The sequence below is a fragment of the Solea senegalensis genome, linkage group LG11 (assembly GCF_019176455.1).
Source record: "Solea senegalensis isolate Sse05_10M linkage group LG11, IFAPA_SoseM_1, whole genome shotgun sequence".
Classification (NCBI taxonomy): Eukaryota; Metazoa; Chordata; class Actinopteri; order Pleuronectiformes; family Soleidae; genus Solea; species Solea senegalensis.
This window is the reverse complement of record NC_058031.1, coordinates 22,913,966-22,939,683: the sequence shown is the minus strand read 5'-3', so window position 1 is coordinate 22,939,683 and position 25,718 is coordinate 22,913,966. Positions and strand designations below refer to the sequence as shown.

Below are 25,718 nucleotides of genomic sequence, written 5' to 3'. Positions count from 1 at the left end.
CAATCACACAATTTTGACTATTCTCAGAATTATTTTCCCCATCATCCCAGAGATTTACTCTGAGATTTAAATCACAGAATTCTGACTTTAATGTCAGACTATAATCTTAGCATTCTGTGAATGGATATGAAATATGAAACATATGTGATAGAGGTTTTCAGATGTCAGGATTAACGTAGTCCAAACCATAATCTGAAGCTTTACTACTGAGATTTTATTAGTGAAGAAGAAATCACGAATCACGATCACGAAAAATCATTTATTTAACAAGGAAGTTGCATTCAGAGCAAATTCTGCAGCCTGGTGATAATTCAGTGACAATAATAACGGTCATTTTAAATGAATTTAAACACATGTTTATTTACACAATCAGATCAGACTTTTTTCTTAATTAAATTTACTCGTTTGGTCCCAAAAAAATAAAAAATCTGAAAAACTGATGAAGGGATGATGAAAATAGTTGATATTTGTATATTAATCCCTGCTCAGAAACAAAAACTGAATCGTTTACATAAATATTGACGTTTAAAGCTGTAAATATGGATGAAATGTGGTCTAAGGATTGCGTTTGAACACTTTTAAGCCTCTCCTCTCTCTGTGTTACACTTGTTTACTGCGAGCAGACTGCCCTCTGCAGGAGGACAGCAGTAGTGCAGCAGGTCATTGGGAACCACCCAGGCTCCTCCCCCCCGCTCTTTTTTTATTGGCTGTGTGTGAGAGCGCCGGCCCCCAGACCATAACCAAAACCCTTCGGTCCAAAGTTTTTGCCGTAACATCCTGAAAAACACAGACGTGGAAAATAAATACAAATAAAAGCATCAAGCGTGCTTAAGCTGGTACTATGCAATGATGATGATGATGATGATGATGGTCAGAGTGCCGTCACAGGAAGAGACCTCCCACAAATCAAGCCGAACAGCGCTGAACTGTAGATCACTTAAAACTACTTAATAATCTGTGGTAACTTCAGTACGATTGAACCACTCAGAATAATCGTAGTAATATTTATTTATTTTCATTTTATTTTATTTATTTACGAACGTGACAGCATCAACACAACAGGTTATCACTTCCTGTATACAGGTTTTTTTTTCTCTCCACTCATGACACCAAACTTGACCCTGGAGATCAACTGTACCTCATGTGGTGTGGAGTGGTACTGCAGGTACTGCACGAAGTCCTAAAAACGTGGGTTAATCTCCAACAACTGCAGGAGTCTGGTGTAAAGTCACTAGTCACTCATGTGTGTGTGTGTGTGTGATGACTCCGCCCACGTTAAATACAGTAGGTACTTTTTTGTAGTGGAGATGCAACCTAACCGTGCCGTGTCGTGCCGTGGCGAGGCGAGCTGGTGGAAGTGCGCCATAACCTATCTCTTTAAATACCAGACGTGGGTCAGACGTGGGTCAGATGTGGGTCAGACGTGGGTCAGACGTGGACGTGGGTCAGACGTGGGTCAGTGTGTTTTTACCTTTGCAGTAGATCTCTCCGTCCCTGTCGGACAGTGTGGTCGACTCGAGGCCCTTCCCACAGGTAGCACAGGTGAAACATTTGATCTTATGCCACGACTGTGAAGAAACACAAGATGCATTTTTTAAAACAGTTTTACGTGTTTGTGATGTGTGTGTGTGTATGTGTGCGTGTGTTTCCCCGTACACTTCCAGCCCCGATCACTTTCTCAGCAGCGTAGACGGACTTGCCGCAGCGAGGGCACTTCTCTGAGCCTCCGAACTTCTGAGCCAGCCTGGACGGGTTTGGGTTGTTGGTTGGTTGATGAGGAGCTGGTCTGAGGGAGGAGGAGACCAAAACATGTAGATAAACAACCTTACACCTTAAAAAGACTGAAGTTTGTTAACCACTCACTCTCCCACACCAAACCCCATAGAGAAAATCACTGATTTTAGCTCACGGGGACACAGGAGCTGCTGGTCTACTGCTGCCTCGTGTGGTCACTTTGTGTCACTGAGGTCAATCCGTACAAATAATTTGAAATGCCGAATCCGCAAAATAACACAATTGAAGTCACTGATGGAGGCAGCAGTGGATCAGCAGCTCCTGTGTGCTGTGATGTTAAAATCACTGATTTTCTCTATGGGGTTTGGTGTGGGAGAGGAAAAGTTGGAAAAGTGTGTGTGTGTGTGAGACTCACTCGTCTCGTGTCGTACTCTGAGACTCCCCCGTGTCCATGTTGAGGACTCCTGCTCCCTGACCGTAGCCGTAGCCTTTTGGCCCAAACCTCTTGCCGTAGCACGACCTGCAGTAGATCTCGTCCATGTGAACGCTGACGTTGGTGCTGTCCATGGACTTGTTACATTCCTCTAAAACACAACAAACATCCATGTGTGTTTATTATCATCTGTCATTTATTTGTTATTTTTTAACTACATACTCGACATTCCTTTAAAAGAAGCTCTTGAGATAGAAGTTTCCCTTTTATGGAACAGATCTATTCATGAATCATGTTGTCATCTGAGATCCATCACAGGAATGTTGACCACCAACACTCATTTTGATTTATTTCAATATTTTTCTTTTAATTACATGAATATTATATATATATGTATGTATATATATATATATATATATATATATATACATATATATATATATATATGAGAGATGTGATGAGTTGCTGCTGTGCTTCAAGGGATATTCTGACGTTTTGAAAGCCACCTCCCTCTCTCACACCAAACCCCATAGAGAAAATCAGTGATTCAGATCACAGCACACAGGAGTTGTTGATCCACTGCTGCCTCCATCACAAAGTTCGCATGTCTTATTTTGTAAAGACGGCATCTTCAATTATTTGTTCAGATTCCCCTCAGTGACACAAAGTGACCACACGAGGCAGCAGTAGACCAGCAGCTCTTGGTGCCTGTGAGCTAAAATGTCTGATTTTCTCTATGGGCTTTGGTGTGGGAGAGTGAAAAAGTCTGTCTAACAGTGAGATAAAGTCCTGAACATGCTCTTAACATATCGTAGACTTAATCCGACGTATATTTTATGATGGATGACAATGTTTACTCACTGCACAGGAAGCAGTTTTGGTGGAAGCTCCGTCCTCCGCAGAGAACTTCCTCTGCGAAGTAAACCGCCTTCTGACAGCGGCCGCACTTTTTTCCTCCTCCCAGTGGCATCTTTTATAATGTCTGCAACAATAAAACACAAATACACACACACACACACACACACATGCAGTGTGATTGACAGGAAGTTTAAAACATTTTAAACATTTTTACCACTCACGCTCCCGCACCAAACCCCATAGAGAAAATCAACGTTTTTTACAGCACAGCACACAGGAGTTGTTGATCCACTGCTGCCTCCATCACTATGTTGAAATGTCTTATTTTGTGACTTCGGCATTCATAATCCTTAATTCGGATTTACCTCAGTGACACAAAGTGACCACACGAGGCAGCAGAAGAGCAGCAGCTCCTGTGTCCATGCAAGCTTAAATCAGTGATTTTCTCTATGGGGTTTGGTGTGGGAGAGTGAGTGGTTTACAAACTTCACTTTTCCTGTTGGAAAAGTCTGTCTAACAGTGAGATAAAGATATTGTAGACTTAGACTGTGTACACATGTAAAATCAAAAAACTACATTGATTTATGGACAAATAAACACAGAGTTGAGTTTTTGTCAGTAAACTCTGCAGATTACTGAGACACAGAGAATTCTGCAAAAACAGCACATTTGTGCTGAATAATGTGGAAATTTAAATGTCACTGAGTTTGTGGGGGAAAGGTGGACGATGATGCTGCTGGACGTCCGCCTGTTTCTACACACACACACACACAGTTTCCCAGAATGACTCCGCCCGCATTCTGCTCATGTGTCCACACATTCCTGAGTGTGAAAACCCCTCCCACCTCCGTCTCACACACACACACGCACACACACACTGTCTGTGTGACGCTGCAACTCAGCTTGTTCAGAAGTCAGAGGTCAGAGGGTGGGTCCACATCTTATCAATCTTAGAAACACTTCCTGTTGTTTTTTTGTGCCTGTGGGCGGGGCTAAACGCGCTGCTCTCTGTCTGTCTGTCAAAGGTAAACACAACACCTGAAACGTGTGACGTCTTCACTGTTATTCACAGCAGAGTCAGATCTGCTTCGTGTTGATGTTTGAGGTCAAATCATAGTTTGGAGTGACGTCATAGTGGGCGGAGCGAATGTTTGTGTCTGACCGCTGAAACTTTACTGTCTGTGGAGGCGAGGCAGTGAAATCTGAAGAGAAAAGCTCTGCCCTAAGCTTTCATTTATAAAGATGATCATGTTTTTGAATCTGTTCAGCTGCACAGGCTAAACCAGTGCTTCTCAAGCTTTTTATACCAAGTTCCACCTAAGAAAATATTGATCTTTCCAACCCTTCCACCAGAGGGAGCTCACGTACCACTGGTGCTTACACGCTCCACAGTTTGAGAACTGTGGACATAGAATAATGTTCGATCGTTTGTTGATGATGATTGAACTGCACTTGTTCCATGAATGCATCTCGTAGCTGCTCCTCTGACGTCAACACGCTGGAGGTCAGAGGTGTTAAAGTGGCGACCACTTCATATCATGTTGGAATGAAAACATGAATGACCTCCTCTTCCTTTTAAAAACACTTTGCATCGTAATTATGTTTTTTATTGTGAAGTAAAAAGCACTTTTACTTTGAAATTCTGTTAAACGTCGCCATGAATCTGAATCTAAATTGCGATTAAAAACATCATCAGGTTTTGAGCAAAATTTGGTACGTGTGCGGGATCAGACTCTACCATTAGATTAAGTTTAATCCAGATCTAATCCAGATTACAGATTTGGCATCAAATTTAAATGTAACATTGTTCACATGTGTTAATCTCAACGACGTCACAACAGATTAGGATGAATTTTGTCATATTTATGTAACATGGTTACAACTATGAGCAGGTAAAGTTCTGTACAGATCCAGAAAAAAAGTTCTTCTGGATTAAAATGTTAAACATTTCTGATGCTCTGATGTCATTTAATATCAGTTTTTTTTAAGAAAATAAGAGTTGGAAGAATTCAGAAGAGCCCTGAGTTCAAAGGTCAACAGAGAGCAGTAGGTTAGAAGTGATGAAACATGAAGGTAAAGTCAGTTCAGTGTTTAGGTCGGAACAGAATGTGTGAGTGGTTTATGTCGCGGCTTTAACAGGAAGTGACAACTGTCACTCAGTGTTTGAAACTGTCCTCACGTGTCCGACTGAGACATCAGAGACATCAGAGACACTCTGGTCTGGACGGAATGGAAGCTTTCTTCTTGATGTAGTTGTTGTTGCTCAGTCAGGTTTTCGATGTTGACTTTGAATTCTCAGCAGCGCTGCAGGTTCAGACGTGTGTGTGTGTGTGTGTGTGTGTGTGTGCAGGAATGTTGTCCCTGAACGTCAACATGACATTTGTCACTTTAACGCTCAGATTATTTCAGTAAAACTTCTCTTTTCTCTCCTCTTCTTCGCTCTGTTGTCTTGCCTCTCTTTGTTTTGAACACGCTCACTCTTTCACTCTTTCACTCATCAACTTTACAAACTCTCTCTCTAAACTCAACCTTCACTGGAGATTTTAAAAAACACATTTTCCCATCATGCCTCTGCCTCAAACATTAGGAAACTCCGAAACAAACAAAAAGAAGAATAATGACGTTTTACCTGAAGTTTTCTTCCCTGCTGCTTTGTCTCTGAATCCTCCGCTCACACAGTGACAGGGTGTGTTCAAGAGGAGGAAGAGGAAGAGGAAGAGAGAAAGGAGTGCTTGAATGTTTCTCTCGTAAAGATATAAAAGTCCACAGTCGCTGTTTCAGGCTCAGGGAGGAGCTTTTGTTGCTGCTGCTCCACTTTGTAGAAATAATGACGTGTTGAAGAAGGAAAAAGAGGGAGAGAGAGAGAGAGAGGAGGGAGAGAAGAGGGAGGAAGGAAGGAGAGTGAGTGAAGTCTTGAAAATGACAAATTTTCCAGTCATGGAAAACACACAAAAAAGTAAAAATGTCGTTTAAAATGAGTTTCCATACTTCACGTCAAATGTGTGCCTTAACTTTATGGTCTAAAAACGATGCATCAAAACTGGTTTTTGAATGAGCTGATTGAGGACATTTTGGTATATAAGTTAGTGTCAGTATTTTTGTTAACGATTAAAAATAAAAAAATAAACTACATGAAAACATTTGAGAACACTCAAAAATGCACAAACGTTTAAAAAAACGAAAAGACAAAACTGTGTCTAGGTGTATTTAAGGGTTAAACGTTGAATCAATGAACATTACTAAAATAATCAATAAATAAATTATAACCCAATAAATAGATAATTAAACATACACACATAAATAAATTGTTAATTTTGGTTTTTAAAAAAGGAAAATACATACAGAAACATTTAAAAGTTTGAAAACAAAGCAAGAAAAACCAGAAAAACAATGATGACAACAGACAGTAAAACGCTGCAGGTCAAAGGTCAAAGATGAGTCCGTTCAAACAGGTGTGTGTTCATTTATAATCTGTTATAACACAGCACACAGATTATGTTCACTTATTTTATTTTATCTTTTTAAAGTTCTTGTTTCAGGTTTGTTTTGTTTGGCTTTTTGTTTTGTTTCATAAAAAATCCTGCTTTTACGTACTTATTCTTTACTTTATAATAAATTATAATATATATATGTATATATATGTATATATATATATTCATATATTTATATATGTATATATATGTGTATATATATTTATACATATATACAGTATGTATATACACATATATATACAATTATTTGACCTCTCATGCCTCCAGTCTGCAGTACCCACAAAGAGACACAAGGGGGAGACAAACCCACACTTTGTAATTAGTGTATAATGTATCTGTAAAAAGATTTTAGAGCTTCAACTAACGATTCTTGATTTGTTTGGTCCATAAAGTGTCGGATTATTAAACATTTCTAAAAATATCTTAATTTAAAATTTAAAAAAGTTGTTTGATTTTAAAATTCCAAACTAAACTATCAATTAAAAAAAAAAAACAAGTTTAGGAAAATCTTGTTTTATTGTTTTTTTATACTTATACACTCGCTAGAATATAATTGTTAATAATTTTGTGACTAATCGGCAAAAACAGTAAAAACGCATTGTACTTATTCCATTAAAACATTATACATTATATAATTTTATTATTAATCATTATTTATTAATTTTATAATTAAATTAATTTCTTTGTTGTTTTGGTGCAGAAATGACAGTATTTTATATTATTATTAAATACTTAAATGACATTGTAGCAGCTAAATTAAAGGGAAAACACTGTCATTTTTATACCAACAAACAAACAAAAATCAGATCATAAGATCTGCTCCTGGAAAAAAACAAGTGATAAAAAATAAAATATATATATGTTTTTATTTTATTTTACACATAAACATATTTAGTCTTCATGCACGACCAAAGCCGCTGTAGCTGCTTGAAATGCAGGCGCTCAGGTCTCGCTGAAACTTCCTGTATTTGACGTAACGCCTCGGCAGACGCAGCTTTTCGAAACACGTGGACGCCATGGGCAGCGACGCCTCCACCACCTCCACCCTCATCTCTGTGGCGGGAACCTCCCAGCCCGTCCAGAACTTTATGAGGCTCTTTAACTCGGCGGGAGACGCTGGGTTTAAAAACAAACAAACATTTGACACAAGTACATATGTTGTGTTTTTATTTCTTCTGAAAAGACACTAAACGTTGGTGACAACGGTCAAAAATTGGCAAGCAAATCAGAATAAGGGTAATACATAAAAGTGGTGCAAAATGGCTCATTAGCGCCCCCAAAGGTGAAACCCGATAGGTCAAAGTTGAAACTAAGTTGCACCAAATTTCACCAAACTTGGTGGAAACATGTCCAAGCCCAAGACAAACAAAAAAGTCTATCAGGACCATGACATCAACTCAACAGGAAGTCTATTTTTACCCATTTGGTTGTACGTAAATTAGCGAGTACTAAACTTACGATCAATCAACATAAAAAATTTGTCAATTTTGTACTAGACACATCCAAGATGAAAAGTTGCCAAAAGTTGTCGCAGATTCAAAAAGGCTTGGCCAGGGCAACCATCAGAATTTTGTAGAATTTTCAACCATTGGCCACAAAACAGGAAGTGCCCTGTAACTTCACCGTACATTGACCGATCGTCTCAAAACTTGATACGTGAGACAAGAGACTATGAACATGAACTTGACCCAAATTGGAAGTCAGCCATGGTAAATTTAGCTGCCATTTTGTCCAAAAATTCCTTTGGGACATGGCCTCCCATGGACTTTTCATCTGAAGATGAAAAGTTCTCAAAAGGTCTCGCAGATTCAAAAAAGTGTGGCCACGGCAACCATCGCAATTTTCGACCGTTGTGAATATTGTTATTGCGATCATGATGGAATATTGTGATATAATTTTTAAGCTGAAATTGCTACAGAACAGTTGTTTTTTTCCATTAAATTTTCTTGGAATTTTTTTTGTTCAATGGGACTGATCAGTGTTACATTTAAATCGCGCCAAATCTGTAATCTGGATTAGACACAGATACAATTTACTATTTCGGTAAAGTGTCCGATCCCACATACACACACTGAATTTCGTTTAAATCCAATGAGTTTTGACCGAGATATGATTTGACATATTTTTTTGACATATACAAATACATATATAAATATATATATATTTATATACGTATATGTATATGTATATATGTGAACTTACCATTTTCGATAAACGTTTTTAAGTAGCCTGACACTCGATGTACGTCTGTGACGCCCGATTCGTCATCATCAGTTTCCATGCCGCTCTCAAAGATGACGGTTACAGCTGAAGGCCATACGATGCAATCCAGAATCATCTAAAAAAACAAAACAAAAAAAAAACATGTACAGTAACTCAAGCTTTTTCAAAATCTCCTGTGGCTGCCATGTTGGATGTTCACAAAAGCTGGTAGACGGATCAGGGTCCTGTAGTATCCCACTTCACCATCGGGTGGCGATGCAAGTCTGGACAGCGGGAATAGGACGCATTCCTACCAAAGACGATGCTCCAGCTGCCTCGGACACGTCTGGTTGGAGTGGCTCATCGGGGTGTTAGCCATTCCGGGGGTCACCAGATCGAGGCTTGGATGGTTTTCCTTGGCGACTACTTCTTCTGCTGTCAAAATGTTTTTCTGCTTGATGAGCAGGGCTTAATACTCCGCATGCGCTGTCCATGTATGGTTCCAAAATCTGGGCGTACAGTGCATGTTGGGTCATTGCACGCACTGTGTTGAAGTGTACCAGGGCCTTTAAGCCCGCCTCTAGCGTGAGGAGAAAAAACTTGGTTTTGGTTCCCTTTTTTCAGAGATTCTGTACTCGGTCCACCCAGGCTAAGTCTCAGCCATCTTGGATTCCTAACTCGGGGTATGTGAGGTTGCTCCACTTTGGAAATCCAACTCTTCAAAGGAATTCCTCCCTCTGACATCAGATATTCCGTGTTCTGATTCCAAATGGAACACAGCAGTTGGAGTGCATGAAAAGATCATGTACATTATAGCGCGGTTAGCGTCGGTACCTGAGGTGTGAGCTGAGCCTCTGATTCCCGGGGAAACAGGATTGGGATTATGTCTCTTCTGTGGAGGACAAGTGGCCACAGTCCTGTCTCTTTCAGTCCTTCACAGAGCTGCTGGATCTGACGCCTCGTTTGCTCGATAACCTGTGGCAGAGGAAACTGTTATCTTAATGGCGAATGTAAAATAATCGGTCTTCTCTCTGGACGTCACCAACATGAAGGTTTATCAGCACTTTTGTTCAGTAGTTGGCTTTGTTTGCCCTTTTGTTACACTAACTGCCTTAAGGACAAATAATGCCAACTTAAAGTGACAATAATAAATAGTCAATACCACTCAATAGACATAAATTTTGACATTTACAAAATGAAAGAGAAGCTTTTCAGACAGCCACTTCCTGTTTGTGGCGTTTGGCGGCGGCAGGTTTGACGATAGGCAGAGCTGGTGGACGGAGTCGGTGTCTTTTATGTCAGCGTCTTCGTCAAGCTGGAATAAAAACATCAGGACAAAAAGACATTTTATTCAACAAGGATTTGTAGAATATATTAAAGGGGGGTTCGGCAGGCGGATCGTGGCAGTGTCTGCAGACGTTCCACCGGTCTGTTGTGGTAGAACACGATATGCACGTATTTTTTGGCGTTTTCATTAGGAATAGCACCAAAACGTAAATTTTTTCGGTACCCTTCCCTTGATGGTATGGTATGTTACGGGTGGAGCTAGACCCCATGACAGTCAGGTGATTGGCCGACAGAAAAGCGGCACTCCCTTGCGACCGCGGTCTTTCCTCCAACAAAGGCTTGACGTCTTGTTGTTGACAAACAGCCACAACCTAAGTCGAATAAAAGCTGCTGGATTGTTGTCTGTTGTGATTGCAATCAGTTCGGTTGGCGTACTGATACGACATCACTCTATATATACTGTATCTCATTGACTCAGAGCGCACAGCCCCGCCTACCAAGTGAAGGTACCCAGGACTTTACCGTTTCCAAAGTGAACAAAGTGGTTCTATATCGATTAAATAAATCAATAATTACTCTTGCGGTCAAGTATCGCAGGCAATGACAATGATACTAGAAGATAAAAATTAATAGTAATGATAAAATCTTCTCTCGTAGAGGGTTAAACTCACCGCTCTGACGGCGTCCCGGACGTCCAGGTCCGGACAGTCTCGTATCGTGACCGGCGTTGTCTCCAGCGAACCTCCGAACAGAATGTGAATGACGGCCGGACTCAGGCCCGGGAAACTGGGGCCGCGGTGCAGGAAGGAATGTCCAATCATCCGCCCGGCGACGGTGAACATGCGGTTATCGAGCAGCTCGTCCGAAACGGACGGGATCTGATGATCAGGCTCGCCCTCGAAGAGTTTAGTGATGGCTGAATGTCCTGCAGCAGTGGAGAGAGATGAAACTATTTATTTTCAATTCATCTTTCATCTGCAGATTGCTGATTTTTGGTGTCTGACCGAAGTTTATGTGGAATCCGCTCATGAGCTTGCAGATGACCGTTGACATCATGTGGCGGTCGACCCCACTTCCTGTCGCGGCGTCACCTGTGGAGTGGACACACATTTGGTAATTGAGTGCCACTTTGACGCTCCCCCCTGGACGTTGGTGTGGGAGAGTGAGTGGTTTTACAAACGTCAGTTTCCTGTTGAAGTCCGTCTCACAGTGAGATAAAGACGTCTTACAGTTCATATTGAGTCTTTTGTTAAGTGGTTTCACTTCATCAAACTCCTCAAAACCTGAAATATTACCTTTAAGTTGGCACAGAAGCGGCGCCGTCCACTGAACCGTGTCTCTGTTGTAGAAGGCGACCAAAGCTTGGTCCTGCTCCTCTCTGTCTTGACTGATGTCCACACTCAGAAACAGACGCTTGGAGTCTCTGTTGCCGTGGAGAAGGTCTTTGGAAAACAGGCGAGCGGCGAGGTCTGGATCCGGCGCCGTTTTCCAGTCTAGACCTGGACCAACGAGATTCAAATGTTTTACACTTACTGTAAATCGGCACAAATATAAAGACGTTATTGACTCTTTGGAAGGTGGAGACACATACTCTCTGTACGACTTTCCCGAGCTTCTTCCATTAGTGTCTAATCCTGAAACTTCTGTGGAGAAAAGAACAAACGGGGTAAATGTCATGTTCAGAAAAAGTGAAGTCATAATAAGATAATCCGGGTACGTATGGATTTTTTTGGGGGTCACTAATTTAAAAAGTGGAGAAAAAGGAGAAAAACACAGAAACAGTCAATAGGAAAATGACACTCTACACTTTTAAAGCTCAACTATGCAAATTTCAACAGAAAACTAACCCTTACTGCAAAAGATATCCAAGCTAAAACTTTTGTTATTTGGAGCAAAAAAAACTAAAAATATATAAAAATATATATTTATACTATACTATAAATATACTAATACTATAAAATATTCACATTTAAGAAGCTGAAAGATCAGAGAAACGTGTTTCACCCAATCAAAAAACAACAACTAATCATTGGATTAAATATCAACTAAATTCATCTCAGACAGTAAAACTATGAATAAACAAAGCAAATACAGTTTTAATCAAATATTAAAGAGAGAGAGAGTTTTGCATAAAGAAAGGGGGCGTGGCTTGTGAGGAGAGGATACGTTGTAAACATCATTGTACGATGTCACCTGATGAGTTGATATTCAGAATATCTTCGGTTTAGTTTGAGACGTAGATCTGTGATGACAGGTGGAAGAAAAGAAATAAACAGTGACCTCACCTGTGAAGAAGATCCGTCTCTGTCCCTCTGTCTCTGTCTCACTGTGTGTCGAGGTGTGTTTGCTGTCAGGGGTTATTATGGGCTGGGCGGGAGTTTAACCTCAGTCTTCTGAGCTGGTTTAACTTGTCAGTGCAGGTCCAGTAAAAACAGAGAAGGAGAAGAAGAAGAAATTTTGCCTGAGGCTGCGACAAGTTTCTTTTTCTTTTTTGTTGAAAAAAGGCCACGTTTCAGAGACGACACTCGACACATTCTTCACTTCACACGAGTACATTTACAGAAGAAGAAGAAGAATCAACTTTACGTTTCACTTAAATAAACCCGATAATCTTTTCTTCATTTAAACAAAAACACAATAAATGTTATAATAAATGACAATATTCAATGAACTTCCACCTTTTAATTGCTGTTATTTCCCACCACAGTGCCCACTGCTGGCTCACGGAGGTATTACACCACTGAATTATGACATTTTACCAAATTCAAAACAACATTTATCATATTTATTGTTACAAAAACAAATGTTATTCACTTCATTTAAATGTCCTTGTTAATAAATAAATAAATAAATAAATAAATATCTAATATTTTTACAGCAGTTTTTGGGAAGGTGCTGTTTTCTGCTGCAAGGAACAAATTAGAAAGTTGTTTTTGTTTTATCTGACACTACAAAAACAAAAACAATGCATCAAAATCAATGTTTCTGCCAATCACTCATCCCAGGGTCTAATAATGATAATAATAATAATAATAATAATAATAATAATAATAATAATAAGTTTTGTCAAATTATCCTTGAAATGTATTTTATGGAAATTATAGTATTTTTTGTGGGTTTGTTTTTTTGTTGTTCAATAACAGTGGAGTGTAAACAAAATGGCCTTTAAAGAGTTAAAATGATATACATACATTTATATATATATATATATATATATATATATATATATATATATATATATATATATATATACATATATACATATATATACATATATATATGATATTAATATTTCAGGCTGAAGTAGTTTTAAAAGATTGACTGGAAAAAGGTGGAATATTAAAATATTAATTAGAATGTTTTTGGGAGGGTGACATTTTCTGCTGCTAAGAACAAATTAGTGAGGAAGGAAACAAAATACAATAAATACATCTGACAATGGATTAAACAAGTTTTGCTTGGCTATAATTCTTAAAGCAGCCACTTCTCCAGATTATAGTGAAATAAAAAAAGAAAAATCATTAAAACTCAAACATTTTGGTTCAAAAAACAAAATTTTCTGACCTTTTTTACAAACAACAACAAATCAACAGATTAATCGACGATGAAAAATGTCCCCACAGTCCTACAATCAACAAATTATAATCCTGAGATTATAAACCAATGTGAAGAGTAGAGGAGCTGCTGCTGCCACCTTGTGGCAACAGATGCACCAATAATTAGGTCGTCATTAGTTCTTGGAGAAAATATAAATACACTTAAAAATGTAGGTGTGCCCATTTTAATTTGGCAGAAATGTAAGATGACTTTGAAATAAATCAGTGACTTCATTTTTTTATATATATTTATGTTTTTAATATTGTAAATGTAATTAAATGTGTTTTTTTATTGTTTGATGTTTGGGAGTGAGGGGTCAGGGGAGTCAGGGGGGTTGACCTTTAGTTGACCTCTACTTTGGCTTCATTCAGATGTCAGAAAACCCTCAACATCCTCCTTAAAAACTTTTATTTTCTAAGTAAAAGAGAACTGATGACTTCTGCTAATGTGTGTGTGTGTCAGTAACACAAGTGTCCCATTGTTACAGTAGTGTGTTTCTCCCTTGGTGGAGGGGAGGGAAAGGACATGGACATGGCCTGAGGGGGGAGACAACAGAGGAGGATGACATTAACCCCCACCCCTCATCACACACACACACACACAGGCAGGCAGAGGGACCTTGCATGCGCCTGCATGCTCCTACCCATAATCCCCTCTGTCACAAGTCACTTCCCGTCTCACTGAGTCAAAACATTCTGCTTCACTTTCACAGATTTAAATGAAACAGAAGAGACGACGACGCTGACGTGACGAAGAGGAAGAAGAAGGTGAATATTGATCTCTGTCTGTGTGTGTGTGTGTGTGTGTGTCACAGCCTCCCTTAAGGGAAATTTAAGGCTTTTTTTTAGTGAACCAGCCTGACAGTAAGAACATGTTCACGTCTTTATCTCACTGAAGCTGAAAGGAAACTGAAGTCTGTAAACCACACCAAACCCCATAGAGAAAATCAGTGATTTAAGCTCACAGGGACACAGGAGCTGCTGGTCTACTGCTGCCTCGTGTGGTCACTTTGTGTCACTGAGGGCAATTTGAATGAAGAATTTAAGAAGCCAAATTTGCAAAATAAGACATTTGAACTTAGTGATGGAGGCAGCAGTGGATCAACGACTCCTGGGTTGCTGTGATGTTAAATCGATGATTTTCTCTATGGGGTTTGGTGCGGGAGTTTACAAACTTCAGTTTCCTGTCGGAAAAGTGGCTGAAATCATGTTTTCACTGAGCGTGAGCCTCTGTGTGTGTGTTCTCAGCAGCAGGGGGCGCTCAGGACTGACTCTGAGTCAGCGTCTCAGCGTCACAGTGTCCAAAGTCAGGCGCTCGCACAGTCGATCAATACGTGATCAATACATGATGAAAGCATATGGCCGAGCTCCAAGACTGCACTTATACAAGGTCAAGACCTTTAGAGACTCATCATTGATTAAGAACACACACACACACACACACCATAAATAACCCTCATCAAAGCGGCTCATTATGAGATAACGAGATAGCGGCGGCACGTTTACTGTACAGATGATTTGTGTGCATGTGATCCTTGTGTGTGTCACAGTGTTCATTAAATATTCAGCACACACTGTCCCTGATGTCCAACTGTGAGCGAGCTCAGCAGAAACATGAGAGGACAGAAAACACGAGACATGGACAAAAACAGAGGAAGAGAGAGTGATGGAAAAGCAAAAAAAACAACCACAGCCTGATTGCTTTTGTGTTAAACTCCATAAAAAATCTTAGAATTGAAATTATTAGCAGATATCACTGATTTTCTCTATGGGGTTTGGTGTGGGAGCGTGAGTGTTTATAAACTTCCCTTTTCACGTTTTAGAACAACTCAAACATTACTAGATTACAAATATATGTGTGTGTGTGTCCTCAGCAGCGCCCCCTGGTGGTCAAAGTCAAAATGAGTCATCCTTTTAGAGTAATGATTTTGTGGAAAAGCTTCTATTTTTTTGGACAACGAGGGAGAATCTGATCAGCTGATTAAAAACACATTCTTTTCTTTTTTTACTCCCTGTGGGGACATTGGCATGCGTTTAACAGACACACACACACACACACACACACACACACACACACACACACACACAAACCACACTCATCGAGCTAATGGAGCAGCCTGTGTGTGTGCGTGCTGGACTAATATTTCATCTGAGAGAGAGGGAGAGAGGGAGAGAGGGAAGGCAGCCAATAGGTCCATTACTGACACAAGGAGAGAGAGAGAGCACTGTAAAAACATCCCTACTCAAAAAAGGCCAAATATTCTTAATTTGATTTAAATAAGGATAAATTAAGGGATAAAGTTATACTGAACACAAGCAAAGAAATTCTGTCATGTCAGAAATATTTACTTAAAATGAGTCGTCCTTTACTTGATGGAACAGGATTTATGAATGTATACCTTAGACTTATATTGCACGCACACACACACAATTTTACTCCCTGCACTGCAAAAATACACTTTATTAAAGTGGTCAAGTAAAGAAGGACTCACGCTTTTAAAATAGTTTCCCCCCATTTGTTTTAAATTGAGCTTTCTTCATTTTTCACCAGTGTAATCGACTCGTCGCCTGTTTTTAGTCATTTTAAGAAACATTACAGTCAAAGTATTTTAGCAGGACAGAATTTCTTTAATGCCACCAAAGATTTTCTTCCCCAAAAAGCATTTTCATAAAATTAGAATTTTAGATTATTTAACTTATTTTATAACTGTGCTGTTTTAGATGTTGTGGTCACATGATCACTGCAGACTATGAACTTTTTTCTTTTTTTTTAATTGGCATTTTTTAGCTCTCTTTTATGATTAACTTGCTGTAAATGTGATTTTGAAAATGTTTCAGCCTCAGCAAAAAGATGTTATTTTTATCTATATCTTTTTTTTATTATTATTTGTTTCTGAAAATAAGATTTTTTTATTTAAAACAAAAATAAAAACACTAATCTTCACAAAAATGAGGGTTATCTTACTTCATGTAAATGTGTGGGGGTTTTTACAGTGTCGAATCAGAAGGAGGGGAGGAGGGAGTGACAGGAAGAGAGGGGCGGGGCCATGGATGCAGGCGTACTGCGGCAGCAGCAGAGCGGCATGACGTGACACACACACACACGCGCGCGCTCACAGCTGTGTGTGTGTGTGTGGACAGAAGACTCAGAGTCTTTGAGAGGAGAGAGACAGACTCACCTGCTGCTCTGTGTCCTCGTGTCTGTCCACTGTGAGTAAAAACCACGTCTTTATTCATGTTTGACTTTGTCCTGTGGACATCATGGTGTTTGTGTTGTTTGTATTGTTGTTTGTGTGTTTGTTGTTGTTGTTGTTGACAGAAAACACAACATTTTGATTTAAAGCGGTGGAGGGATGGTGGACACACACACACACACACACACACACGCACGCACGCACACGCACAGAGGACAGAGGACAGCAGAGCTTATGTGGGATAAAAGGATGTCTGTGTGTGTGTGTGTATGTGTGAGTGACATGTCCTGAGTCAGCGTTAGAGATGAGTGTGTGTGACTCAGTGCGTGTGACATATACACTGTGGGTTGTATAGATGTGTGTGTGTGTGTGTATCAGTGATCTTAAAGTGATAGTTCAGGTTTTTTTTGGTTGTGGTTGAGGTGAGTGAGCGCCCCCTGCTGCTGAGAACCAGCCAAACCCCACAGAGAAAACCAGTGATTTTTGAATCCACTGCTGCCTCCATCAGTATGTTCAAATCCGTTATTTTATAAAGTCACCGTTTGAAATTGTTTGATCAAATTTACTTTAGTGACACAAAGTGACCACACGAGGCAGCAGAAGACCAGCAGCTCCTGTGTCCCTGTGAGCTTAAATCACTGTATTTCTCTATGGTTTACAAACCAAACGTCCAGAGAGGAAAATAACCCAAGTTTTTATTCTGAAAGATAAGTGGGCGGAGCCTTCAGTTTGCTCATATGTGTTTTACCTTTGTATTTAACGTTAACAAATACACAGGAAACAGATGGATATTACTAATGTTACAAAAACATATGACTTCCAAAATAAGCTCTCATTCCAGTGTTTTTGGGGGCGGAGCTTTGACTCATGGGGTGAATGAAAGAAAACCTGACTTTTTTTTGACTGTGAGTCACTGACTCATGACGACATGAACTCTCCTCACCTCTTTGAAAATGACTTCATGAACACAAGAACTCCTCTGATTGGCGGGAAATGTCGTTCCTGTTGTGTGTTTTTTGTTGTTTTTTTTCACAGCTTCCTGTGTGGATGAATGGTGAGGCGGCGTGGACCAATGAGAGGGCGGCGGCGCTGAGGACGCAACAGTGATCCAGGAAAACGGCTCCCATTGTTCCTGAGACGTCCAAGAAGTGAAGAGAGAACTGCTGCTGCTGCACAACCACAGGTAACACACACACAACCACACACACGCACATGCACACACACAAACACTCACACACACACACACACCACACACGCACACAAAACCACGCATGCACACACACAAACTCTCACATACACACACACAACCACACACACGCACACAAAACCACGCATGCACACACACAAACACTCACGCATACACGCACACAAAAAACAGTTGACACTTGTGTGTGTGTCAACAGCTGTAAGGAGCTTTTTCAGGGTTAAGACCTGGTTTTAGGGTTAGTGATATAATTGGGTTTGGGTTAAGAGTTAAGGTAAGGCTCTTAGTTATGATGGTTAAGATTAAGGGTTATGGTAAGGCTGTTAGTTATGATGGTTAAGGTTTAAGGTAAGGCTCGTAGTTGTGATGGTTAAGGTTAAGGTAAGGCTCTTAGTTGTGATGGTTAAGGTTAAGGTAAGGCTCTTAGTTGTGATGGTTAAGGGTAAAGGTAAGGCTCTTAGTTGTGATGTTAAGCTTAAGGGTTAAGGTAAGACTGTTAGTAATGATGGTTAAGGTGTAAGGTAAGGCTCTTAGTTGTGATGGTTAAAATTAAGGTAAGGCTCTTAGTTGTGATGGTTAAGGTTAAGGGTAAAGGTAAGGCTTAGTTGTGATGGTTAAGGTTTAAGGTAAGGCTCTTAGTTGTGATGGTTAAGGATTAAGGTATGGCTCTTAGTTGTGATGGTTCTGGTTAAGGTAAGGCTCTTAGTTGTGATGGTTAAGGATTAAGGTATGGCTCTTAGTTGCAATGGTTAAGGTTAAGGGTAAAGGTAAGGCTCTTAGTTGTGATGGTTAAGGTTAATGGTTAAGATAAGGCTGTTAGTTGTGATGGTTAAGGTTAAGGATCAAGGTAAGGCTTTTAGTTGTGATGGTTAAGGGTTAAGGTAAGGCTTTTAGTTGTGATGGTTAAGGGTTAAGGTAAGGCTGTTAGTTGTGATAGTTAAGGTTCATTCGGTAAGGCTCTTAGTTGTGATGGTTAAGGTTAAGGGTTATGGTAAGGCTCTTAGTTGTGATGGTTAAGGTTAAGGGTTAAGGTAAGGCTCTTAGTTGTGATGGTTAAGGGTTAAGCTAAGGCTCTTAGTTGGTTAAGGGTTCAGCACTGTTGTGATAATTAAAGTCAGACACTTGTGATTCTTGTATTTGTTCGGTCTTCACGACCCTGTGGTACCTGTGTGTGTGTGTGTGTGTGTGTGTGTGTGTGTGTGTGTGTTGTGTGTGTGTGTGTGTGTGTGTGTGAGAGAGACAGATCATGTGTGGACATGTCTCTGGTCTCTGGTCAGCTGATGCTCAGCTCAGCCTGTGATTGGACAGAAACTTTAAGTTTATGTTTAAAACACAACATTTCTTTGACTTTACTTATTTTTTATTTACATTATTTATTATTTATTTTTCTTAAAAAGTCTCTTGTGTTAGAGAATGGAGGTCGTGGTGCAGTTACTGTCAGTGTCCAGCAGAGGTCAGTACGACACCAACGTCACTGAGAGCTGCTTCAATATTCATTTTTCTTATCACAACAGAATATTTTGAGGTTTTTTTAATTTTTAATTTTTTTTTATTAAACATCAAACGTTTTTAGCTCCAAATTCTTCAATAAAAATAAATAATAATAAATAATAATAATAACAGTAAATAAAATTAAAAGATATTTGGTGATCTTTTGGGGGAGAAACAGAATAAGTGATTGTATTTCACAACGTTTTGCCTCATAAAGTTGAAAATACTGAGTCTTTTCTCCTCACGGCTCGTTAGAGACGCGATGGACGTGTCAACAAGGCAACAAAGTCACCTCTGTGATGAACACATGACACAGTGAACACATGACACCGTGAACACATGACACACGGAGAGAAAAACATCACGTTATCTGCAAAGAAATCGATTCAAAGTTCTGTTTTTTTTTTCTGTTCTGATGTCACAGAGAGTAAGCTCTGACCAAACCTGGTCTGAGATTGTAATCCCACTCGTCCAGACCAGATTATGTTCAGTTGACACTGACACTGAACTTTAAAATCATTTTTGAATCAATAATTATGACGTGATTTGAACAGGAAATAAACTCATTCATTGATTTAACACATCAGCATTTTCTTCCAGCAAGTTTTCTCTGCTACTCTGACACTAGCACCGCTCTGACCTTTGACCTTAGGCCAGGTGTTAGTCCAGTTTGGTACGACTAACACTTGGACTTGTGTTGTGCGTTGAGTTAATAAAAGCATCGATTATGTTGTCAAAGTCACGTAAAACCGCATCGCAGAGTCCTCCCACCAGCTGAGCCTCTGCGTGACCTCTGCGTGACCTCTGTGTGACCTCTGCGTGACCTCTGTGTGTCTCCTGGGATCTGGGCTCATTTCCATGCATCGTCTGCACCTGAGCTTCACAGGAATGAGATCAGAGAGGAAAAGACATGAAGACACAGAGAGAGAGAGAGGGGGGAGAGAGGGGGGTGAGAATGAAGAGAGAGAGAAATGATCTTGTGTGTGTGTGTGTGTGTGTGTGTTCAGTTCACCTCTGCTGATGAAGCAGTCGTCGTCAGCACAATCACAGTTTCCTCTGTCTGACACTAACTTCATTTACTCTTTATTATTGTTATTTTTATTATTATTATTATTATTATTATTATTGTTATTAATAATAATAATAATAATAATAATAATAATACTGATAATAATAATAATAATATTAATAATAATAATAATAAAGACATGGTTTGACTTTGAGTTTGGTGGAAGAACTGGACCAGAGACTGTGGACCAGAACCTTCTCAGTCTCTGCCCTCATCAGTGCTCTACACGATGAATGAATGAATGAATGGATGAACACAAACTCACCACAGAAACCCTTCAAAATGTTGAGGAACGTCTTCAGAGAAGCATTCCCAGCTGCACTGTAGTGTATACGTATGATTTTCAACAATAATGATGATAAAAACACGACGTTTGCAGCAGGTTCCGTCACAAAAATCCGTTTTTCTTTCACTGAATCTCTTCAGTTTGTTCCAGAGCTTTTTTGTCGTCTTTCACTTTGTCGTCAGTTTCCATGGAGATTCTTTTTCTTTTTTCCTCCCCGGAGTTCAGTGACTTTCCAAAAAGCTGCAGTGACTCTGGAAAAGATTCATCCATGCTGTGTGTGTGTGTGTGTGTGTGTGTGTAATCCACACACACACACACACACACACAGTGGCCCAAATAATCCGACGACTTTAACATCAGAGCGTTTTCTGGCAACAACGTGTCTGTGATTTAAGGGGAGAAAAAAGGCCAAATGAGGCTCAGCCTTAAATCTGAGAGTTTGTGTCTTTGTCATATTTAAATCTATAATAACGACATCAAATAAGACACTTTAGATAATATAGAATTTATATCTTTATAGCTGGAGTGATGCTCTTGAGGTCGAGTGTGTAGGACTTATCTTTGCCTGAAAACAATCAAACTACTATTTGAGTTAAAAGTTAAAATATGCCAATTATGTTTGGTTTAAAAATGTATCAGATTAACAATGAGTTAGTTGTTCTGTGTGTGTGTGTGTGTGTGTGTGTGACTTCATTATGTGGAGAGAATGGGTTACTTTAGGACGTGTGTGTGTGTGAGACTAAAAATAAGCTGAACCCGTGGTTTTCTCACCATGACTCACTCTGTCACGCTCACATATCGCGGATGTTTACTGAAGAACATCAAGTTTTATTTTAATTCTATTAGATTTATTTCTTTCTGTCCATTATCCTCCCAGCTGATCGTGCGAGCGTGTCTACGACGTCTACAGAACATGTTCACGTCTGTATCTCACTGACTTTTTAAAATGCTCACTCTCCCACACCAAAGCCCATAGAGAAAATCAGTGATTTTAGCTCGCAGGGACACAGGAGCTGCTGGTCTACTGCTGCCTCGTGTGGTCACTTTGTGTCACTGAGGTCAATCTGAACATTATTTCAGATGCCGAATTTACAAAATAAGACATTTGAACTTAGTGACGGAGGCAGCAGTGGATCAACAACTCCTGTGTGCTGTGATGTTAAAATCACTGATTTTCTCTATGGGCTTTGGTGTGGGAGAGTGAGCGTTTTTTTACAAGCTTCAGTTTCCTGTTGGAAAAGTCTGAAACAAACCATTTTGTCTTGTCATTTTGTGTTTTTGGAGTTGCTAGAAATGGTTGTTTTAGAAATGTAGATGTACAACACTCGTGTGACTAGTAGGGGCAGCACAGAGGCGTAGATCTATAGTGTCAATGCTTAGCAGTCTCACATACGAACCAGTGACGCTGCCCCCTGCTGGTCACTGCTGGAAAAACATGTTTATTAATAAATAGTGTACAGTTCATACGGTGTCATTTTGGTGTTTTTTGATGGTAAAGTTTGCCTTAGAGCAGGGGTGTCAAACATGCGGCCCGGGGGCCGGAACCGGCCCGCCAGAGGGTCCAATCGGCCCACAGGAAGAATTTGTTATAATTTCACACTAATCTAAACGTAATGTCAAATGCTCCAGATACTCGTGACTAAATGTTTGTGCCTTTATAGATCCAGTGTGCTGTGTAAATAGTAAATTTAGGCATGATATTGTTGAAATTGCACTTATATTTCTCAAGAAATGTCATGTTTTGTAAATTTATCCTTCAGTAAATGTAAAACAAAGGAGAAAAAAACAAAGGGGTTCTTGTTGTTCATAGGTTATTATAATGTTATTTTACTATTTTTACTGGTCCGGCCCCCTTGAGATCAAATTGTGCTGTATGTGGCCCCTGAACAAAAATGAGTTTGACGGCCCTGCCTTAGAGAGAACATGAGATGAAAGATGAGAGGATGAATGGATGAATGAGTGCACACCATATTCCCTTTGACCCTTTAAAAGACAGAAATCTCAGGTCAGAAAGTTCATTTACTTTATTAAAAAACAGTAAATGAATAACTTCAGCTGTGTCTTTGTGTCTTCACAGTAAAACGTTAAAGTTTCTTCTCTCTCTCTTTGGGTCAAAGGTCAAACATGAGCGGAGGAGTCAACGTGAAGTCCGGCCCTCGAGTGGCGCCCCCCACTGGAATCCCCCTCCCACGCAGTCCCGCAGGCCGTGCCGCTGACTCGTCACACGCGGCCACACCCACACACTCGCCCTCGCTGTGCCGCCGCAGCTGCAGCACCCCCTGCAGGAACCTGCTGGTGTCACGCTCCGCCTACAGCAGCCCACTGAGCCACCGCCGAGCGGCGCAGCCACCGCCACCACACGATGGCAACCACAACTCAAACGCCTTCACCAATCAGAACCAAGCGTGGGGAGCCCCGCCCCTCTGTCCACCACACGGCTCCAGAGAGGTCACGGCAGGCCCGGGAGGGGCGGAGCCTCCTGGAAACCGGCCCGCTCACTCTGCCACGGCGATCAACGGCAACCTACGCCCGTCTGCCACGTGCTATGAGCTCACCAGCAGGGGGCGCTTCAGCTCCATGAGCCAGTCAGACGAGGAGATGGGGACGTCGGAGGACAGCAGTAGCTCCGCCTCCTCTCCGGGGCCTCTGTCGTCACCACTGCCGCCACTGCCCCCGCCCATCGCGTTCACGCTGCCGACCGTGTTGAAGACGAGAGACGAGCGAGACACGGAGACGGACACGCCCAGAGTCAACATGGCCGCCGTGGCACCGTTCAGCTACAGGTACACACACAAACACACACACACACACACACACACACAGGGTTTGTCCAGCTCGTCTTCTGAGGACACTGCATTCACTTCAGACTTAAGCAGTTCCTCAGAAATGAGGTTCTGCCTCATTAGGACCAGGTTTTGGTCTCCATGAGGACTACTGGTCCTGACAAGGTCAATGTTTAAGCCATCCTATCTAGGCTCCGCCCCCTAAATTGACTTATTTATTTTGTGTTTGTCACTTTGTAAAGCACTCGCATCAGTGATTTTAACATCACAGAGACACAGGAGTTGTTGATGCACTCAGTGACACAAAGTGACCACACGAGGCAGCAGTAGACCAGTGAGCTAAAATCACTGATTTTCTTTATGGACTTTGGTGTGGGAGAGTGAGCTGTCACTGTCGCTGTGTTTGTTCCTGCTGCTTTTTCTTTAATCCTTAAAAACAGGAAGTTATTCACAGTGTGCGTGTGTGTGTGTGTGTGTGTGTGTGTGTGTGTGTGTGTGTGTGTGTGTGTGTGTGTGTGGTGTGTGTGTGTGTGTGTGTGTGTGTGTGTGTGTGTGTGGTGTTCACAGGCTGCAGGTGCAGGACAGAGAATGGTCATGATCGAACTCAGCGACTGCTCGTCAGGATCTATCGAAGTCTGCTGCGACGACCTCACGCCAGGTTTGACACACAAACTCCACTCGTCGCCTCTGTCCTCTTCTGTCCCTGTGTCTCTCCTCCTCTGAACACACGGGGGCGCTGTGGCTGACTCGCCGCTCTGTCAGGCAGAGTCTCAGAGGCCACTGAGTCGTAAAAACAGTGTCAGACGAGGTCTTGTTTTGTGTGAGCCTGAAAAGAGTCAGTGAAGAAGAAGGAACGAGTGTTTGCTGTTCAAGTGTGTGACGTTCATGCTGCTCCTGTGTGTGTGTGTGTGTGTGTGTGTGTGTGTGTGTGTGTTTGTCGCTTTGTGAGGAACAATTTAGCGGCTCCGCACGTCTTTAAAGGGATTTATTTAGGTTAAAAAATATTGTATTATATTTATTTGAAAATGCACTTTTTTGTTTTGCAATGATCTTTAACATATATGTATATATATATATATATATACATATATATAAATACACATATAGATATATATATGTATAAATATATATATATACATATATACACATATAGATATAATATATATGTATATATATATATATATATATATATACACACAATTACTTCGCTTGTATTACAATTATTTTGTAGGATGTCGATGATGTCTACTTCCTGTCCATTGAACTGTCGCTCCAAAACTCAGTAGCCAATCAGCAGACAGCTTCCTAAGCCCCGCCCATGAACAAGCGCCATAAGTTGTGATGGTTAAGGTTAAGGTAAGGGGTAAGGGAATGGATTATATCTGTGAGGGTCCTCACTATGAATGTGTGTGTGTGTGTGTGTGTCCATATTTGTAATATCACTGGCAGATGAAAAACGATACACAATTCACGTCACATTTATCTTTCAAACACCATCTGTTTACTGTCACACACACACACACACACACACACACACACACGTCTCCAGAGAGCGCTCAGGTCAGGAGGTCTGTGGTGAAATTAAAAGACCACATGGTTCCAGGTCTTCATTATGGTCTCAGAGACTAAAGTGTAGAAGCTGATTCAGTTACAGCGGTGACATCATCATTAATAATCTCAAATGTTTATTTTGAAAATGCAGATCATTGACACAGGAAATATCTTCATTCACCTGTCGGAACAAGTGGGATTAAGTTTAAAAGCATTTTTAATTTTAGCCTTTTTTAATAGACTTAACCCATTTTCTATAAAAATATATGACATTTTACTTAATATCTGCAAAATTCAACATATAATAATGTACATATAGGTATATAAATCCACAGAAGGTGGATTTGCACACATTCTTCATTCTTATAAATCATTTGTTTTTTAACATTAATTTAACATTTAAACTCTTCCATAGTTTAAAAACACACATTCAAATAATTATCATTACATTTTAATCTTAATTTATAATCCCCTTCCCTCCCAATGAGTCGATTTGTTGCTGTAAAATCTGAGTCGTGCAGTTTGAAATATAACAAGTT

At 40.4% G+C, this 25,718-nt stretch overlaps 3 protein-coding genes across 5 annotated transcripts in view; 1 reads left to right on the top strand and 2 right to left on the bottom strand.

Moving 5' to 3' along the window:
• Nucleotides 1-193: 193 nt before the first annotated feature.
• LOC122776623 (cysteine and glycine-rich protein 1-like) lies at nt 194-5,827 on the bottom strand. Of its 2 annotated transcripts, none has more exons than XM_044037236.1 (6): nt 5,655-5,825; nt 3,029-3,149; nt 2,150-2,318; nt 1,657-1,786; nt 1,472-1,568; nt 194-777 (listed from the first exon to the last, which is right to left on the bottom strand). In XM_044037236.1, the coding sequence occupies exons 2-6, from the start codon at nt 3,135-3,137 to the stop codon at nt 701-703; spliced, it is 582 nt and encodes a 193-aa protein (XP_043893171.1). In that variant the 5' UTR covers nt 3,138-3,149; nt 5,655-5,825; the 3' UTR covers nt 194-700. The 2 variants fall into 2 exon arrangements, with proteins under 2 accessions (XP_043893171.1, XP_043893172.1); XM_044037237.1 differs by lacking the exon at nt 194-777 and adding an exon at nt 1,307-1,411 and having other exon boundaries at nt 1,451-1,568; nt 5,655-5,827.
• Nucleotides 5,828-7,363: 1,536 nt separating this feature from the next.
• On the bottom strand, nt 7,364-12,369 carry LOC122776742. 2 transcript variants are annotated; one of them, XM_044037419.1, is made up of 9 exons: nt 12,291-12,364; nt 11,597-11,648; nt 11,301-11,504; nt 11,010-11,096; nt 10,677-10,930; nt 9,911-10,033; nt 9,553-9,693; nt 8,719-8,854; nt 7,364-7,632 (listed from the first exon to the last, which is right to left on the bottom strand). In XM_044037419.1, exons 2-9 carry the CDS (start codon nt 11,625-11,627, stop codon nt 7,415-7,417), a joined length of 1,194 nt encoding a protein of 397 aa, XP_043893354.1. In that variant the 5' UTR covers nt 11,628-11,648; nt 12,291-12,364; the 3' UTR covers nt 7,364-7,414. The 2 variants fall into 2 exon arrangements, 1 of the variants encoding a protein (XP_043893354.1); XR_006361258.1 differs by lacking the exon at nt 7,364-7,632 and adding an exon at nt 9,033-9,477 and having other exon boundaries at nt 8,790-8,854; nt 12,291-12,369.
• Nucleotides 12,370-22,962: 10,593 nt separating this feature from the next.
• Nucleotides 22,963-25,718, top strand: part of LOC122776684 (neuron navigator 1-like) — a 78,647-nt gene continuing 75,891 nt past the window's right edge. Inside the window, 3 exon segments of the mRNA XM_044037336.1 lie at nt 22,963-23,628; nt 24,196-24,221; nt 24,224-24,286. Coding sequence (XP_043893271.1) covers nt 22,970-23,628; nt 24,196-24,221; nt 24,224-24,286 — 748 coding nt within the window. The 5' untranslated portion in view covers nt 22,963-22,969.

Coding starts and splice junctions, on each gene's coding strand:
- LOC122776623 (XM_044037236.1), bottom strand. CDS start 3,137: ATGCCACTGGGAGGAGGAAAAAAGTGCGGCCGCTGTCAGAAGGCGGTT. Junction 2,319..3,028: donor CCAAAACTGCTTCCTGTGCA/GTGAGTAAACAT, acceptor GTTGTGTTTTAG/AGGAATGTAACAAGTCCATG. Junction 778..1,471: donor CGGAGAGATCTACTGCAAAG/GTAAAAACACAC, acceptor TGTGTTTTTCAG/GATGTTACGGCAAAAACTTT.
- LOC122776742 (XM_044037419.1), bottom strand. CDS start 11,627: ATGGAAGAAGCTCGGGAAAGTCGTACAGAGA. Junction 8,855..9,552: donor AGGCTCAGCTCACACCTCAG/GTACCGACGCTA, acceptor TTGTTTTTTTAG/ATGATTCTGGATTGCATCGT. Junction 7,633..8,718: donor AAAAACGTTTATCGAAAATG/GTAAGTTCACAT, acceptor TTTTAAACCCAG/CGTCTCCCGCCGAGTTAAAG.